Source organism: Aedes aegypti, chromosome 3 (genome assembly GCF_002204515.2).
Source record: "Aedes aegypti strain LVP_AGWG chromosome 3, AaegL5.0 Primary Assembly, whole genome shotgun sequence".
Taxonomy (NCBI): Eukaryota; Metazoa; Arthropoda; class Insecta; order Diptera; family Culicidae; genus Aedes; species Aedes aegypti.
In genome coordinates this window covers 172,440,288-172,455,897 of record NC_035109.1, presented here as the reverse complement: position 1 = coordinate 172,455,897, position 15,610 = coordinate 172,440,288, and the positions used below count along the sequence as shown (strand labels likewise).

Sequence of the window (15,610 nt, the reverse complement as noted above, 5' to 3'; positions counted from 1 at the left end):
CTTTCTCTTGCATTTTCGTAAATTATTTCTGATGATTCATTTATGTTGACTAACGTTACACTTGGGACTTGGCTATTTTTGTCTGATTCAGATTTGATTCCCTTCGCTCTCAGTGAGGAACAATTTTCAAGTGTCTCTGCTTTCCTGAGTTTTAGCTTTGTCGAAAGTTGCTAATACTGTTCTCACGGAACAAAATATTGCATTTATTGCAGTGCAAAAGGGGAATATCCGATTTCAAATGTCGGGACAAACCACTGGTAAGTTCTAAAATAATGTGCATCTAGCATCGTAACCATCAACTCCATTGCAAACTTTTCAGGCGTATTTGTCGTCTTCCTGGGAACTCATTCGTGGCAGGATAAAGTAATCAGCAAGTGAGTCCACAATTGCATTGTAAATCAACCAGAACAACCGAGAAGGCAGCAGGAGTTTGACAATTCCACCTTGTTCGAGCAGCAGGTTTGGAGGTCATCTGCAGAATGAATGAGTTTACGAAGTCCTTGAAGAACTATGGAATAGAGTTGTATAGCTATAGATTATAACGTGATCACATTATTTATTCAAATAAAAGCCAATTTCTGTCATTTTGTTTCAAATATTGACTTATTTTGTTTCCACATTCTTTCTTGGAATCTTGAAAGTAAACAAAAGCATGCCGCAGTATAAAAATTAAAGAGTTTTAAGCATTACGATTGATAAAAACGATTTATACTTGGGGTGAATATATCAAATATCGTTATAGTATGACTTTTAAGATTTTTAGTATTAAAATATTTAACCGTGTACACATGTTCGTTGATCGTTAAGGTGACACAGTTTGGGATGAACTTCTAAGATTGCACTAAAATTTCAAAGGCACAAATCTCGCGAAGAAAGCATCCAACAACAGTGCACTTTTTATTTTGGCTTTGTGCACTAGCAGAAAGCTTAAAATAAAAAGATCAGAAACGTTTGCCTATTATTTCTTCAGTTTTGTGCCTTTGAAAACGCGAGTAGGGTCACAAGTCGGCCATAGTGACGGCCATCTTTGGATTCCGAGATGTTTCACCTTAAAAGTTTTATAACAAACTATTTTCCTCAAATTATGTACGTAATTTTTGAACGCTGCCTTGGCGTGAGTTCCCAGATAAAAACAACAACACTTTGGGTGAGTGACTGCCAAACTTCGGCCGAACTGTCATGACGACAGGACCGAATCTTTTCTCACATCCTTACACATCACAAAGCACGTCCTAAGCCGAAAAAAGTTCAGGCAAGTGAAAAGCCAATAAAAACTTGAAAATTCCAGATTAAATTTACACGAAGGTAAGTAGAAACTTTGTTTTTTGCTTGAGCGTATTATGAACCATTGATCAAGCAGGAAGTAACGATGATTTTGCTGTATTTATTCCCCTTAAGTTCTCCGCACGGGCCAACTTTCACTTCATTATCGATTTGGATAGTGAGTGTGGAAAAGGGTGGAAAGTACCGAAAAAATGTCTGGAATCTGTGGAGAAGCATTCGTCGTCCTTGCTCCGTTTGTCGAATCAGGAAAAACCGTCATTTATGGGCGGAACGGGCTCCGAGAGCCGGCGGATGACTCTGCAGTTAGCGAAGTGCACCATTATCCAGCATCCGATGGCAGCAGCGGATCAGTGAAAGTAGTCTATTTTTTATTTGTTGCCTTAGCCTTGCGGGTTGATTGATTTTCTGCTTCTCTTGTTTCATGATTCATCTCGCTCGCCACACAAAATTGCAGTGCGATTCGACTGAAATTGATGGAGCTGCGACGTTTTCTGTGATTCTGGCCAAACCAGCTGGCATTTGGGGTGCCGAGAGCGGGTCCAACGAAAAAGGCGTCTGCCTAGGGCTTACCTTCAGCGAGGGTCATCCGGTCGAGGGGAAAGTTAATGCCACGGATCTGGTGAGGTAAGGAATCGTCGTCGATCAATGGTTAAAATTTTAACTAGACGCTTGTTCGGGACATATTTTTGAAAGCGTTCATGAAACGATCCATAAATTTATACACACAGATCGAGCGTGTGGATTTTTATCAGAAGCTCAATGACATGTTGGTTTGATCGTTTGTGATGCTGCTTGACGAACCAATTTAACAGTTTGTGAAACCTATTTGACGGTTGGTGAATCGGTCGGCCGAAATCAAACGAGTTTGATTTTGCTCAAACCACCAACTGATCGTACCGTCTATATAGGGATGTTCCACGAACATCGTCGTCAGCATGTCAAATTGAAACTTCGACATCCCATGAATAGGGCGATATTCAAAATTGAAAAGGCAATAGATGACTCTTTTTCAGTGGTAGTAAAAACGAAATCCTGAAGCAAAGAAAGCACAATGGAAGATGAACTAAACACAAAAAGTTATGTATTCATATTACGCTTGATTTCTAATCACTACTTTTTCGATCCAGTTTCCTAATTGCAAGTAATTTACGTTTTTCATTATTTCCCATACGTTTTGACAGTTCACCGACTACCATTCTTCCATGCGCTTGTGTTTGAAATTTGAGAAATTTGACAATCCAGCGTAGCGCGATCAGTGAAAGGAATACACACATCAGTGTCGCCGCTAGGCGGCCAGCACAGATAAACTGAATGTTCGAAGGGTCGTTGTCTGTACTTTTTGCCACTGGCGCCAACTGTTAGCGATTAAGATCAAAATAAACAGTCGTTACCCTATTGCCGATGCAGATGGGTGGCAAGTCAAAATGCGTGTTTTTTACAGCGTCGCCGACATGGTGATCTAGCAAATGTGCGCTCTTGAGTTGTTTCTATCTGAGAGATACTCGCGAATAGGAAAAATATCAACGTCATATGCAGCCCAGAATCCGCTGTCACGAAACGTCAAATGCAGCCCGCCGTTTTTATGGCTGAAAAAATGAAAAGTATTGTATTCAAATTAAACTGTTATTAAAAATCTCAGTCAACGGAGCAGTTTTTGCTAATGTTTCTGATAAATATAAACACAATTAGTTTACAGATTAGTTATTGCAAATGTCTGTTACGTTAGCTGGCATGAAATTTCACTCAAAGGCTGTTTATGATTCGGTGTGATGCAAACGCAATCATTTTTTGTAGAGAGGTTCATGTGCGGGTATGAACGGTTTGCGCATGATTGATATAAACACAAAGTGGAATAAGAAAAAAATAGGCAATCACAGAAAAAGAAGACCATCTTCGCGAGTCTCGTCTCAGGTTTCTATATATTCCACTGGGGTTTTCCCACAATCTTTAATCTATCTCTTTTGCAAACATACCAGTAGTTACCGGTGATTCCATCAAAAAGTTCATCAACGAATCCATCAGTAATTTCACCAGGAATTCTTTCAATTAATGGGATTCCTTTCAAAGTTTTTCCAAGGATTCCATCTGGAGAGTTTTCATCAGAAATTATTGTAAGGATGACACCAGTAATTCCATCAGAGATTCCACCAGGAACTTCATCAAAATTTTCTCCAGAAATTCCAACAGGGATAGGGAGTCGATGCCGGTTATGGACCCTTTGCGTATTATTGACCCCCTACATAAAAACATAAAATTAACACTCAAAGCAACCTTATTCCTATGAAAATCCACCGGGGGAACTTCGCTTGCATTGTTAGTCAGCAGTTTCGGGCAAAATATTTGGTTTGAGACGCATAAATAAAGATATCGGAACTGTTTTGTAAATGTAACCACACAAGAGGGTCCATCGAGAATGAATTTCAGCTACTAAGGGGTCCATTACTAGCATTGAAACCCTACTTATAAAGATTCAATCATGAGTTCCACGAAGGATACATCAGGCACTCCATCAGGGTTTCCATTTGGAATTTCTGTAAGGATTCCATCGGAAGTAACTAGGGATTCCATCGGAAGTTTTCCATTCCATCAAGAGTTCTTTCAGGTATTCCAAACGGAACTCCTCTAGCAATTCCTAGAGGAGTTTCCTGGGATTCCTCCAGGAGTTCCTTCGGAGATTTCACCTGGGATTCTATCAGGAGTTCTTCTAGGGATTTCATCAGAAGTTCCTCCAATGATTCCATCAGGAGTTCCTTTAATAACATCTTTAGGAATTCCTCCAAGGATCCCATCAGGAATTCCTTCTGGGATTCCATAAGGAGTTCCTATAGGGATACTATCAGGAGTATCTTTAGGGCTTCCATCTGAGTCCTTCTGGGGATTTCATCAGGAGTTCCTCCAGGGATTCCCTCAAAAGTTCTCTCAGAGATTCCACCTGGACTTCCTCCAGATATTCCATCTGGAGTTCCTCTATAGATTATATCAGAAGTCCCTCGAGGAATTCTATCAGTGATTCTTCAATGCTTTATGGATTTTATTAGCAGTTCTAGCAAGAATCTTATCCGGAGTTCACCCAAAGGTTTCATCAGGAGCTACTGTACTAATTCCATCAGGAGCTCTTCAAGGAATTTCAAAAGGAGTTCCTCCAATGATTCAATCTTGAATTCCTTCAATAATATCTCTATGAATTCCTCCAAGGACTCCATCGGGAGTTTCTATGGGGATTCTATCAGAAATACCTTTAAGGCTTCCGTCAGAGTTTTTTCTGGAGATTTCATCCGGATTTCTTTCAGGGATTTTATCAATAGCTCCTTCTGAGATTCCACCTGGAGTTCTGAGTTCCTCCAGAGATTATAACAGGAGATCCTCGATAAATTTCATCAGGATTTTTTCTAGGCATATCATAAAGAGGTTTTTTCTAGACATATCATAAAGAGTTCCATCAGAAATCTCATCAGGAATTCCTCCAGGGATTCATCAGGAGTTCCTATAGAGATTCCTTCAGGAGTTCTTTTGGAGATTACATCAGAAGTTTCTTCAGAGATTCCACCTGGAACTCCTCTAGGGATTACATCATAAGTTCTTCAAGGGATTACATTTTGAGTTCTTCTGATAAATGCATCGAGCGTTCTTTTACGGATTTCATCATGGGCGTAAATAGCCATCAGACTTCGGGGGGGCCTCGGACCCTTAGCATTGGAAATGTTGGATTGTTAAGGTTTACAAAAATTCCGATGCTTGTTTAGACAATATTTGTAAATCGATAACAGTCGATCGATCACACAAAAGGTAGGCCATAAATTCGAAAGTGTCTCAAATTGTTTGATAATTATGTGTAATACACACCACTAAAATCTAATAAGGTTAATTTATTTGGCAAGATAACGTTTTTTACATAATCAGATGATGTGGCTCAAAAAGTGAAATAAGTTGAAGTTCACCCACAATAATTGTGTTTTAACTAGAGATTTAAGCCTTTCTCCCCACGACTTTGATCGACAATTTCTGTACGGAAAAAAGCGTTTGAGCAAACAATGTTGCAAATAGAATGAACTTTTCGAAATCAGTTAAAAAAGTTGATTTGCATTAGTAAATTGATTGTTTATCAATAGTTTTACTACTGGATTAATCTTATTTGTTTCAACTTTTTAACGGAAAAAACTTAAAAATTTAGAAATTTCTGAAATTTTAACATAAGATTGAATAATACCTTTTCTGTTGAAGTTAAACTCTGCGTGGCTATCATCAAATTAAAGGGTTTCACGTGTTTTTCTAATAAAGCTGTCAACCTTAAATTCGTACGATTACAGGTTCAAAGTAAGCAAAACGGATGGTACCTTGTTGGTGAATTTAATAATACACTATTTTGATAAAATATTAACATTTGAACTACTATACAAAATTGAGAAAAAATCTGTTTTGATCTAGCAAAAATATACGACTGATCAATATATATTTACTAGGAAATACATGAGCTAAGCCCACCAGATTTTAACCAGGAAACTGGAATAGATGTAGAATGAGGCTCACTTTACGCAAGTTTCATCGGATTTGGTAAAATAACAAAATTGAAATCAAATTCCATAGAAATATTTTAGACTATTTTCCTTTTCAACATGTCTTATTTTTTCATAAACTATTGAGACTTTGAAAAACATCTTTGTATTTAGTATTCTCCTCTCCTCTCATAAGGCATTCTCCAACGTGCATTAAAATCACATAGAGAAATGTTAGAGTTTTCACCCCAAATTTTGGTGTTTAAACATAGTTTTCAAAATGATTCCAAACCTTCACGAAACTATATATCGTCGATGTCTCATTGTCGATAGAAGCAAGTTTTATTTATTTTTCTCAAATAACGTCATATTTTTGAATTACAAACCGTTTACACAAATCGGAACTATCTATAGGAAGAGATCCCCTGGTACCGGACACTTAATGCACTAAATTTATAATAAAAAAATAGTAGAATTATGAGATCTTGTTACCCATTCATGATAAATTTTATCATTTGTGTAGCGTACAAAAATAAATTTTAAAATATAAATATCAATTCTTACATTTTGACGATGTATTATAGTACTAAATCGGCTAATCATAAAAGGGTGCTCCCAATACAAGACACAATCTGGAAATGGCTCTATTTCTGTCAATTTTCTTCTAATTTGTATAGAAAGTTTACAAAAACCAAGGTGCAAAAACTACAAACATATGTCAAATCAAGCTGTCTGAAACAGGGGGGCAAGAGGTGCTTGACGAAAATTGTAGTTTGTCCACATTAAGTTTAAATATGGTATAAAATACATTCATACTTTAAAATAATGATTATATTCAATCATATTTGCGTGTTTCAAACTATTTTGTCGTATTCAAAATAATTAGTAAATAGGCTCAAATTTTAAGGTGATACGTCAAGGATGTGTTGTTCTACGTAAACATTACTCTCCATAATAGATTTCTCTTATTCTAATACACCAACTTGATCAAACCACGATTTCTCAATATTTAGATTTTGTCCGGTATTGGGTGCTGTCCGCGCACTATGGGATCTTCCCCGAATGATGAAACAGTTTGATTGAACAAATATTTGGACAGAGTTGATATAAAAAGTATAAAATTCTTATACACATTTTTGAATCGTTAAGAAGCTCTACCGCAGGTTTGTGAATCATTTTATCATGGAAGCAAGCAATCCAATTATAGCATGTTTGAGGAGAGAACGCTTTTAATACTAGTAAAAAACAATAATTCGTAGAGTGGTATCTAAGGCATCATTGAAGCCAACTGATGATTCGCCAGACTAAATCAATGCTATTCAGCTTTTAGTTGAACCGTAAAGCTTCGTATGAAGTTTTCTACAAGAAAAGAAATTCTTGACCGAATGGATCAACAAATTTGATACAGAATTTTATTTCAAACTGCATTTCTTCTCAACTGAAAACTACGATAAAAAAAGATTTTCTTAATTATTATAGACAATTAATTTCACACATCATCAAGATAGGCGATTACTTTTTCTTTTCAGCAGCATATTAACGTAAAATTTTGACTACAGGACAATAATTGATCCCAAAATCTCGAAGCTTGTTATAAAATTGGTAATCATACAGTTAAGCTGTCCGTTTTGTTTTCTAATTAACAATAGGACTACAAACGGATCAAGCGAGTTCAGAAAATTGTAAAACCTGTTTCGGAACATATATAACAAAAAAGGGATCACCCAGAAATTTTTAAAATTTGTATTCAACATGCAGTTGAATTATCTCATCATCTATTTTTCAAAATTTTTAAGGGGGGCCAAGTCCACGTTTCGGGGGGCCAGGCCCCACCTGGCCCCTCCCTATTTACGCCAATGGATTTCATCCTTCAAAGATTTCATTAGATTCATTAGATATTCCACCTGAAATTCTTCCAGGGATCCTATCAAAAGTTTCTGTAGGAATTCCATCAAAAGCTCCTTCAAAGATTCCAACTGGAATGCCTACAAGGGGTTCTTTCAGAAGCTTCTTTAGGCATCTCGTCAGGAGTTCCTTCGGAGATTGAACCTGGAATTTCTCTAGAGATTATATCAGGAATCCCATCAGAATTTCTTCTCACGACTTTATAAGGAGTTCCGCAAGGCATATTATCAGAAATACCTTCAGGGATTTCATCAGGAGTACCTATAAGGATCCCGTCCGAAGGTCATTCAGAGATTCTATTAGGAGTTCATATAGGGATTCTATTAGGACTCCTTTTAGGAATTTTATCAAGAGTTCCTTCAAGAATATCATAAGTTTCTGTAGGAATTCCTTTAGGAGTTCTACCTGGAATTCCTAAAGGAATTCTATCAAGAATTCTCTTCATCATAAATGTCCTTACCTTTTGCTGGCTCTACGTCCTTTAAAACATGACCTGCGCCACAATGTTACGCCAACTAACTCGGTCCATGCTGCTAACCTCCAATTTCTCGATCGCCCCACACTTCCAAGTTCCAGCTCTAGGGTAACCGTCGTTCTTTGGACCCCCTAAGGAAGTTATTTTAGTTTTTTGTTCCAATTAATTAATTGCACGGCGTAACCAAGTCAAAGAACATGCCAAAATGTAGAGAAAAACTTCCTCTACAAGATAAAAATGCCCATACGGTTATGTAGGATCCATAAAACGTCGAAAATGATTGAATTGTGAAGCACTGTTTTTCATTATTTTGGACACACCAATACATTTTGGACCCTCAAAGTATATATTTTGGACCCCCGGCATTTTTTATCATTTGGCAACAAAGTCCACGACACTGGTTGTATAACATGCTTGCCCATAGTCTAATTAATCGATTGACAATGGTAAATCGAAGAAATTCTACGCTTTTAGTTCAGAAATTTGAAAACAGTTTTTGTTTACATTTGAAAAATTTCTGACGGCTTCAATTTCTGGGTGTAACGTGTTGTAACGGTTGCATAGATGAACTGATTAAATTAAATTAATTTCAGATAAAATAAACACATTTTCTATGTACATACGGTTGATGCAATTGCGGAATAGTCCTATTTTTCCAAATGTCATGCAAATTGAGTTGGTCTTTCGATTTAAACTGGGAAATTTGCAGGAAAATGGCTCAGGGGGTCCAAAATATATTGGTTACCCTACTTGGTCAAACCACCTAGCTCGTTGCGCTCCTCTTCGTCTTGTACTGGCCGGATTCGAGGTGAACACCATTTTTGCGGGATTGTTGTCCGGCATTCTCACAACGTGTCCCGCCCATCGTACCCTTCCAGCTTTGGCGACTTTATGGATACTGGGTTCACCGTAGAGTTGCGCAAACTCATGGTTCATTATTCTCCTCCTTACGTCGTTTTCACATACTCCGCCGAAGATCGTCCTAAGCACACGTCGTTCAAAAACTCCTAGCGCTTGCAGGTCCTCTTCGAGCATTGTCCACGTCTCATGCCCGTAGAGGACTACCGGTCTTATAAGCGTCTTGTACATGGTACACTTGGTACGGAAGTGAAGTTTACCAGACCGCAAGGCAGTGTTGCGATGGATTTTCTTCGTGAACAATGATCGACGCATCTTCGCGATCCAACATTCGTCAAAATTAATTTTTCATTTTTGCGTCACGAAGAGCATCGCAAAAAGCGAACGGATGCAACCCCGAAGAAGCAAAATGAACACACCGATAAGTGGTTCGCGAAGCCTTTACACTCGTAGGATTCATTTATCCACGCGCTGTTCATTCTCGTGATTCATTGCAAGGTTGCTTCTTCTCGTAAATTTCGGCTTGCGGCACAAATCCTTGGCGGGATGCATTGAGCTTCTTGTAGAACTTACGTGTTTCTTGAGAACGATACAGTTGCTCCATCTTTTCGCACTCCAACTCTTCCAGGCGGCGCTTTTTATTCCGGAATAGATGGGTTTGCTGTGCTTGAATTAGGTACTACGTATGGCCATGTTTTTGGAGGCGGCGAAATCAATCAGTCTGAGGCCGTTTTCGTTCGTAAGCTGGTGAGCGCTGATCTTCCCTATAATCGGTCTAAATTCCTCCTCCTGGCTAACCTGAGCGTTGAGATCTCCGATAACGATTTTGACATCATGGCTTGGGCAGCCGTCGTATTCACGTTCCAGCTGCGCGTAGAAAGCGTCCTTGTCGTCATCGTCACTTGCTAGGTGAGGGCTGTGCACGTTGATTATGCTTATATTGAAGAAACGGCCTTTGATCATCAACTTGCACATTCTGTTGTCGATTGGTCACCACCCAATCACGCGCCTCTACATTTCGACCAGCACGATAAAAGCTGTGCCCAGCTCATGTCTGTTGCCGCTGCTCTGGTAGATGGTATAACCATCCCTATACGTATGTACCGTCGACCCTTTCCAGCAAACCTCCTGCAGCGCTACGATGTCGAACTTGCGGACCCTCAATAATTCGGAAAGAATGCGGCTACTTCCCAAGAAATTGAGAGACTTACAGTTCCATGATCCGAGTTTCCAATCGTTAGTCCGTTTTCGATGCCTGGGTCTATGCCGATTGTTCCGGTCCGAATTTACATTGTATGCTTTCTCTGTATGTCTTCAGGCTTAATCCCTTGATGGACTTTTTGGAAAATTTCTGGAAAAATCATGGAACAATTTATTGTGAAATCCTTGAAAGAATCACCAGAGAATTCCCTGTAGAAATTCCTTTATACATCTCTGGAAGAACTGTTTATGCAATCCCTGAATCAGTTCCTATAGTATTGTCTAAGGAAATTCCTGGTGGATTCCTTGGAAAAAATCCTCCCAGAAAAACTGGAAAGAATTGAGGTGATATATCCATTGTTCAATCACTCTAAGAATTTCTAGCAGAATTCCTGGTGGAATCACAGGAAAAGAACCCTTTTAGAATCTTTTTTGAAATTCTTGAAGTTTAGCTGGAGGAATCCTTAAATAAATCTTTGGAGGTTTTTTTGTGGAATTCTTGAAGGAAGCATTGGATGAATCACTGAATAAATCTTTTGGGAAGTTTTTGGATAAATCCCAAAAGAAAAATTACAAATTGAAAGAATTCGTCATGTGATTCCTGAATAATGCATGATGGAATTCTTGGATATAACTTTTAGAGGAAACCCCGGGAAAAAGCAGGAATTTCCAAATGGAAATTTGGTGATCACTCTGCGTATGTCTAAGTGACCAAAACTAACCACAATGCACAAGCACATTGTTTCCCAAACTAGGCTACACAACCCCCCGATCTGTCCGCGCGTCACTTTGTTTGTACTATAAAAAGTTTGCTGACGAATGTTTAGGGGTCGTGATATCAAGCGTTCCATCAAGGTTCTGTCCAAGAGTTTTTCTGGATTCTCTTCAGTACATCTTGTAATACATTTTTTAGGGATAATTCTAGATGAATCCTTCTAGCGATTGTTGTATGTGTTCCAGGATTCCTTCAGAAAATCTCGCTACGAATCTTTTTAAAGAACGTTTTTAGGGATATCCCAAAAGGTCCTTAGTAAGAAGTCTTAAGAGCATTAAAAAACAGGTTACGTCTATGCCATATAAAGTTTAACTCTACCTTAAATAAATTCAAACCCTTTTTTTCTTTTCTCCGTAGATTGGGCTTAGAACGAGCCGCCAGTGCAGCTGAAACTATCGATGTTTTGACATCGCTAAATGGCCAGCATGGTCCGGCCGAAGAAAGCAAGGATGCGCCTAAAGCAGCTTTCGTGATTTGTGATCCGAACGAAGCATGGCTATTAAATATCGTTGGAAGCTTCTGGGCCGCACAAAAAATCTCAGGCAGTTTAGCTCTTAAACCAGGATTGTCAGTGGGAACGCAACTCGATCGATGCTCCGATGATCTGCAGTCCAAATTGCAGGCTATTGGTGCATGGGATGGGGCAGGAGAGTTAAACTTCGCCCAAGCATTCGGCTCCGATAGCTCCCGTGCCTGGCCAGGCAGTGAACCTTCTGGAGAGGGTTCCTTTGGATTAGTGCAAATGTTTGAAACGCTGAGAGCTGCAGGCGCGGAACAAAATTCGCTCTCCAGTCATGTGTCCGTTTTATCAGATAGTGGCTTATCCTGTCACTGGTTCACCGCAACGCCTAATCCAGTGGAATCGGTCTACAAACCATTTATTTTCACGCCGGGAGTCAAGATATCACCCCTTACGAAAATTCCTTCAGGGGAAAGTCAAACATTGCTTCATAAATTGCATTCCAATCGAAAGTGGGAAAACGTGGGCGATTTACTGACGTCGCTTGAACGCACATGTGTCGATGAAGTTAATCGTTTTATTAGCGAGCATTCAAGCGAACCGAATCAAGAGTTGGATGAGCTGATGAAGGATTGCGTAGAGGCTGAGGTTAAGTTCTACCGTTGAATCTTTCCCTTGTGCCACTATCGTTCAGCAAACAGTATAAACTACTCCACAGCGAAAAAAAGCTATCTAATAGCACAGTAACCGTATTTTTACGACATTCCTTGACGAATAAGACTTGCTTGATCATGATTTCGTAGCAAAAGGTATAGAAGAAAAAGCATAGGTTTACGAGAGCCACCAAAGTTGCTGACCAACATTATGAATTTATAGAATATCTGTATGCAATCAGTAGAACATTACTATCGATATCTCAAAAATCGACACCATTAAGCTACAGTTCGTATTTTATACAATTTAGAATAAAGTGTGGCATTTCGTTGCGAGAGTGCTTTTTAAGATCTGTTAATCTTGTGTTCAGTTATAAGCAATTCGTTACAATTGAGTATTGTAAAGTCTGGTAAAGTGATTTCATAGAATCCCAGTGTTTGTTTAGCTTAGCTTGTCTTTGGTAATGGCGTGAGATCTCAAATATTTTCTATTTATAGATATCATTTTTTTATTTATTAAAAATTTGTTTACACAAAGTGAGTCAAGTATTTTTTACACTTAGTCGATGTTCAAGTCTTGCTTAATGTAGTGTATGATGGCTTTATTTTACAATTGAACATTTTCAAATAATGCTTAACAGTTGCAACAATACGTGCTCTGAACAGGAATATAGCATCTACAGTATAATAATAACATCAAGTGTATTCATTCTCTCTATTTGAAAACGATTACTAGAAGTATCCTATCGATGCATGCGAAAAGAATAAATAATTGAATATTTAAAAAAAAGAAAAAACGAAATCTGTATTGCAAGAGATATCACAGCCAATCTGAAGTCAGTAGCATGCATGTGGGAAATTGGATGTACAGTAATACCTCGGTCATATGCGTAAATAACTTCTGGGGAGCCACGACCCCTGGAAGTGGTGGACCCTTAATGATTTACATAGCTTTCCAATACTTGTTTGGATAATGTTTGTCTACAGATTACTGTGGCGTACTTTCATACAAAAGTGTCTAAAATTGATTGATCAGCATGTGTAGTGTACCAGCGTTGGGCAAATTTTTCTATAACATCGATGTTACTGAATCGATTCACATTTGAGCTGTCGATTAAATCGAATTTATTGAATCGATATTTTTTTTCATTTTCACCTCCTGCCAACTCAGTCGAGATTGATTTTTTGTGTGAACAAGCTACAACATGGATGTTCTATACTGCCAGAATGAAGTGTTGTGCTTGTGGTGAGCACTTGAAGATGGGATGGAAGGTCATTACATCGCGTGCGCGTTTTACTTCTGCTTCTATAATAAGTTATATACAATAATCGAGCCTTAGCTTAACTATGTAAATTAAGAGTTTCAAATACAATAATCATTCTTGTTATGTCTGATTCGACCAGAATGGGAAAACCCCATTTCCATATGTAACCCGAAAGTTGTACGAATATATCCGATGATATGAGATACCGAGATCCTCACTGAGTGACCACAAACATGTAAGGTACAGTGGGGGAAGTATATCAGTGGGGTAAGTGGATCATTCGTCAATATTAAGTATAAATACTTGAATAAGTCGAATTTTTTCGCACCATTGCTTTGTTTTAGGTTATCTTCTTACGCCCACACTGATACTATTGCAAAACTGGTACTACACGTACACTAACACAAGCAAACTTGTTAGCTGAAAACATTAATGAATTTGAAAATTGTTTTCCATCAATCAAAAATTCAATGTATCTCTGTCTAAAATCGAATTTCATTATTTATTTCGACTCATGGTGAGCATTTTATTCCTAATTGAATGAACCACAATAAAATACATGTGATTTTTATGAATAAATACAGATATATTGTACATGGTACACTTACCCCCACTTTTTAATAGGGTGGGGTAAGTGGATCAAGTATTATTATCATTTATTGGAAAGCACGAGAATTTTTTATAAGTCTTAATATCCGCAAATGTTGTTTTCCTTTATTTTTTTTCATTCCTAGCTTAAGTTTTTCAAATTGACTATAAAAAACTTGAATTATTCCATCTAAAAGTTTTTTTTAACCTCTCTGATATAAAAAATATAAAAGAATAATAATTTCAAAATTATCATGAAACTTTTCGTGTTTTATCTAAGCTGAGCTGTAAGGGAGCAAAATATACTAATTTCCTAATTGAAAGCATATTGTCGTACCTTATTTGACCACATCAATAGTTCTAGACAGATGATACGAATATATTTATAGATAGTGTGGTGGACGGAAGCGATTAAGAATGAATACACCGAATTGAATCTATAACTACTTTATTTCCTATTCACAAGTCTGAACGTGATTCTTTACTCTTCGGTTGGCGCAACATGAATGGCGCCACAGATGTCTCCACTTTTCATTCTCCACTCTGTCTCCAATGTTCGTGAAGCGCTGCGACAGGGGTGATCATAAATCACTGCAATAGGGGTGCTCACAAATCACACCCCATAGGCGCCCCCCCAGTTACACCAAAAATCGGACACGATGACCAGATTGGGTAACTACTGTTCGCGTATCATCTGTTGGGTGATCTCCGATTTGCTGATCGCACATGAACGCTGGTTTGACTCTATCTATCGAAATGATCTGCTTCTTTCCAGAAATGACTACTTCGAAATGTTTGTCGTTGCGGCTTACCACCTGAAAGGGTCCTTCGTATGGCTGCTGCAGAGATCGTCGAACCGAGTCGACACGAACAAACACATGACTACAAGTTTTCAGCGCACTGTGTTTGAAGACCGATGGCTTGGAGTGGTGATGAGTTCTGGGTGCCCGCAAATTCGAGAAATACTGATGGAGTGCCTTTGCGAAATCCGATCGATCAACATTCGAAGCGGGAGGATCGAAAAATTCTCCAGGTAGGCGCAATGGCTGGCCGTAGACGAGATCAGCAGCAGAGCATTTCAAATCTTCTCTATAAGCACTTCTTAAACCAAGTAGTACTAACGGCAGTTCCTCGCTCCATTGATTTCCTCCTTTACACATCAAAGCTGCCTTCAAGGTTCGATGGAAACGTTCCACCAATCCGTTGGCTTGAGGATGGTATGCAGTTGTGCGAATGTGATGACATCCTAGAATGTAAACCAACTCACGAAATAAATCCGACTCGAACTGACGACCTTGGTCCGATGTTATGGTCTCAGGAGTACCGAATCGGGATATCCAAATCGAAGTTAATGCCCTAGCCACGGTGGGGGCTACCATATCGGGCAATGGTACTGCTTCGGGCCAACGTGTGAAACGATCGATGATAGTCAATACATATCGATTTCCTTTCGATGGCGGCAATGGACCTACAAGATCAATATGTATATGTCGAAATCTAGATTTAGGTGGATCAAACTGAGCCAATGCCGAAATAGTGTGACGATTTATTTTTGATAGCTGGCAATCGACACAAGCTTGAACGAATTTGTTAATGTCTCGATTCATCGACGCCCATACGAATCTATCGCAGATTAGTCTCCTTGTGGCTTTCG

The 15,610-nt window shown here is 38.6% G+C and overlaps 1 protein-coding gene across 1 annotated transcript; it reads left to right on the top strand.

The window, feature by feature from the left end:
- The first annotated feature begins 1,161 nt into the window (after nucleotides 1–1,161).
- LOC5570882 (secernin-1) lies at nucleotides 1,162–12,783 on the top strand. The gene is made up of 4 exons (XM_001659341.2): nucleotides 1,162–1,305; nucleotides 1,399–1,640; nucleotides 1,739–1,908; nucleotides 11,348–12,783. The coding sequence occupies exons 2-4, from the start codon at nucleotides 1,476–1,478 to the stop codon at nucleotides 12,114–12,116; spliced, it is 1,104 nt and encodes a 367-aa protein (XP_001659391.1). The 5' UTR covers nucleotides 1,162–1,305; nucleotides 1,399–1,475; the 3' UTR covers nucleotides 12,117–12,783.
- Nucleotides 12,784–15,610: the final 2,827 nt, after the last annotated feature.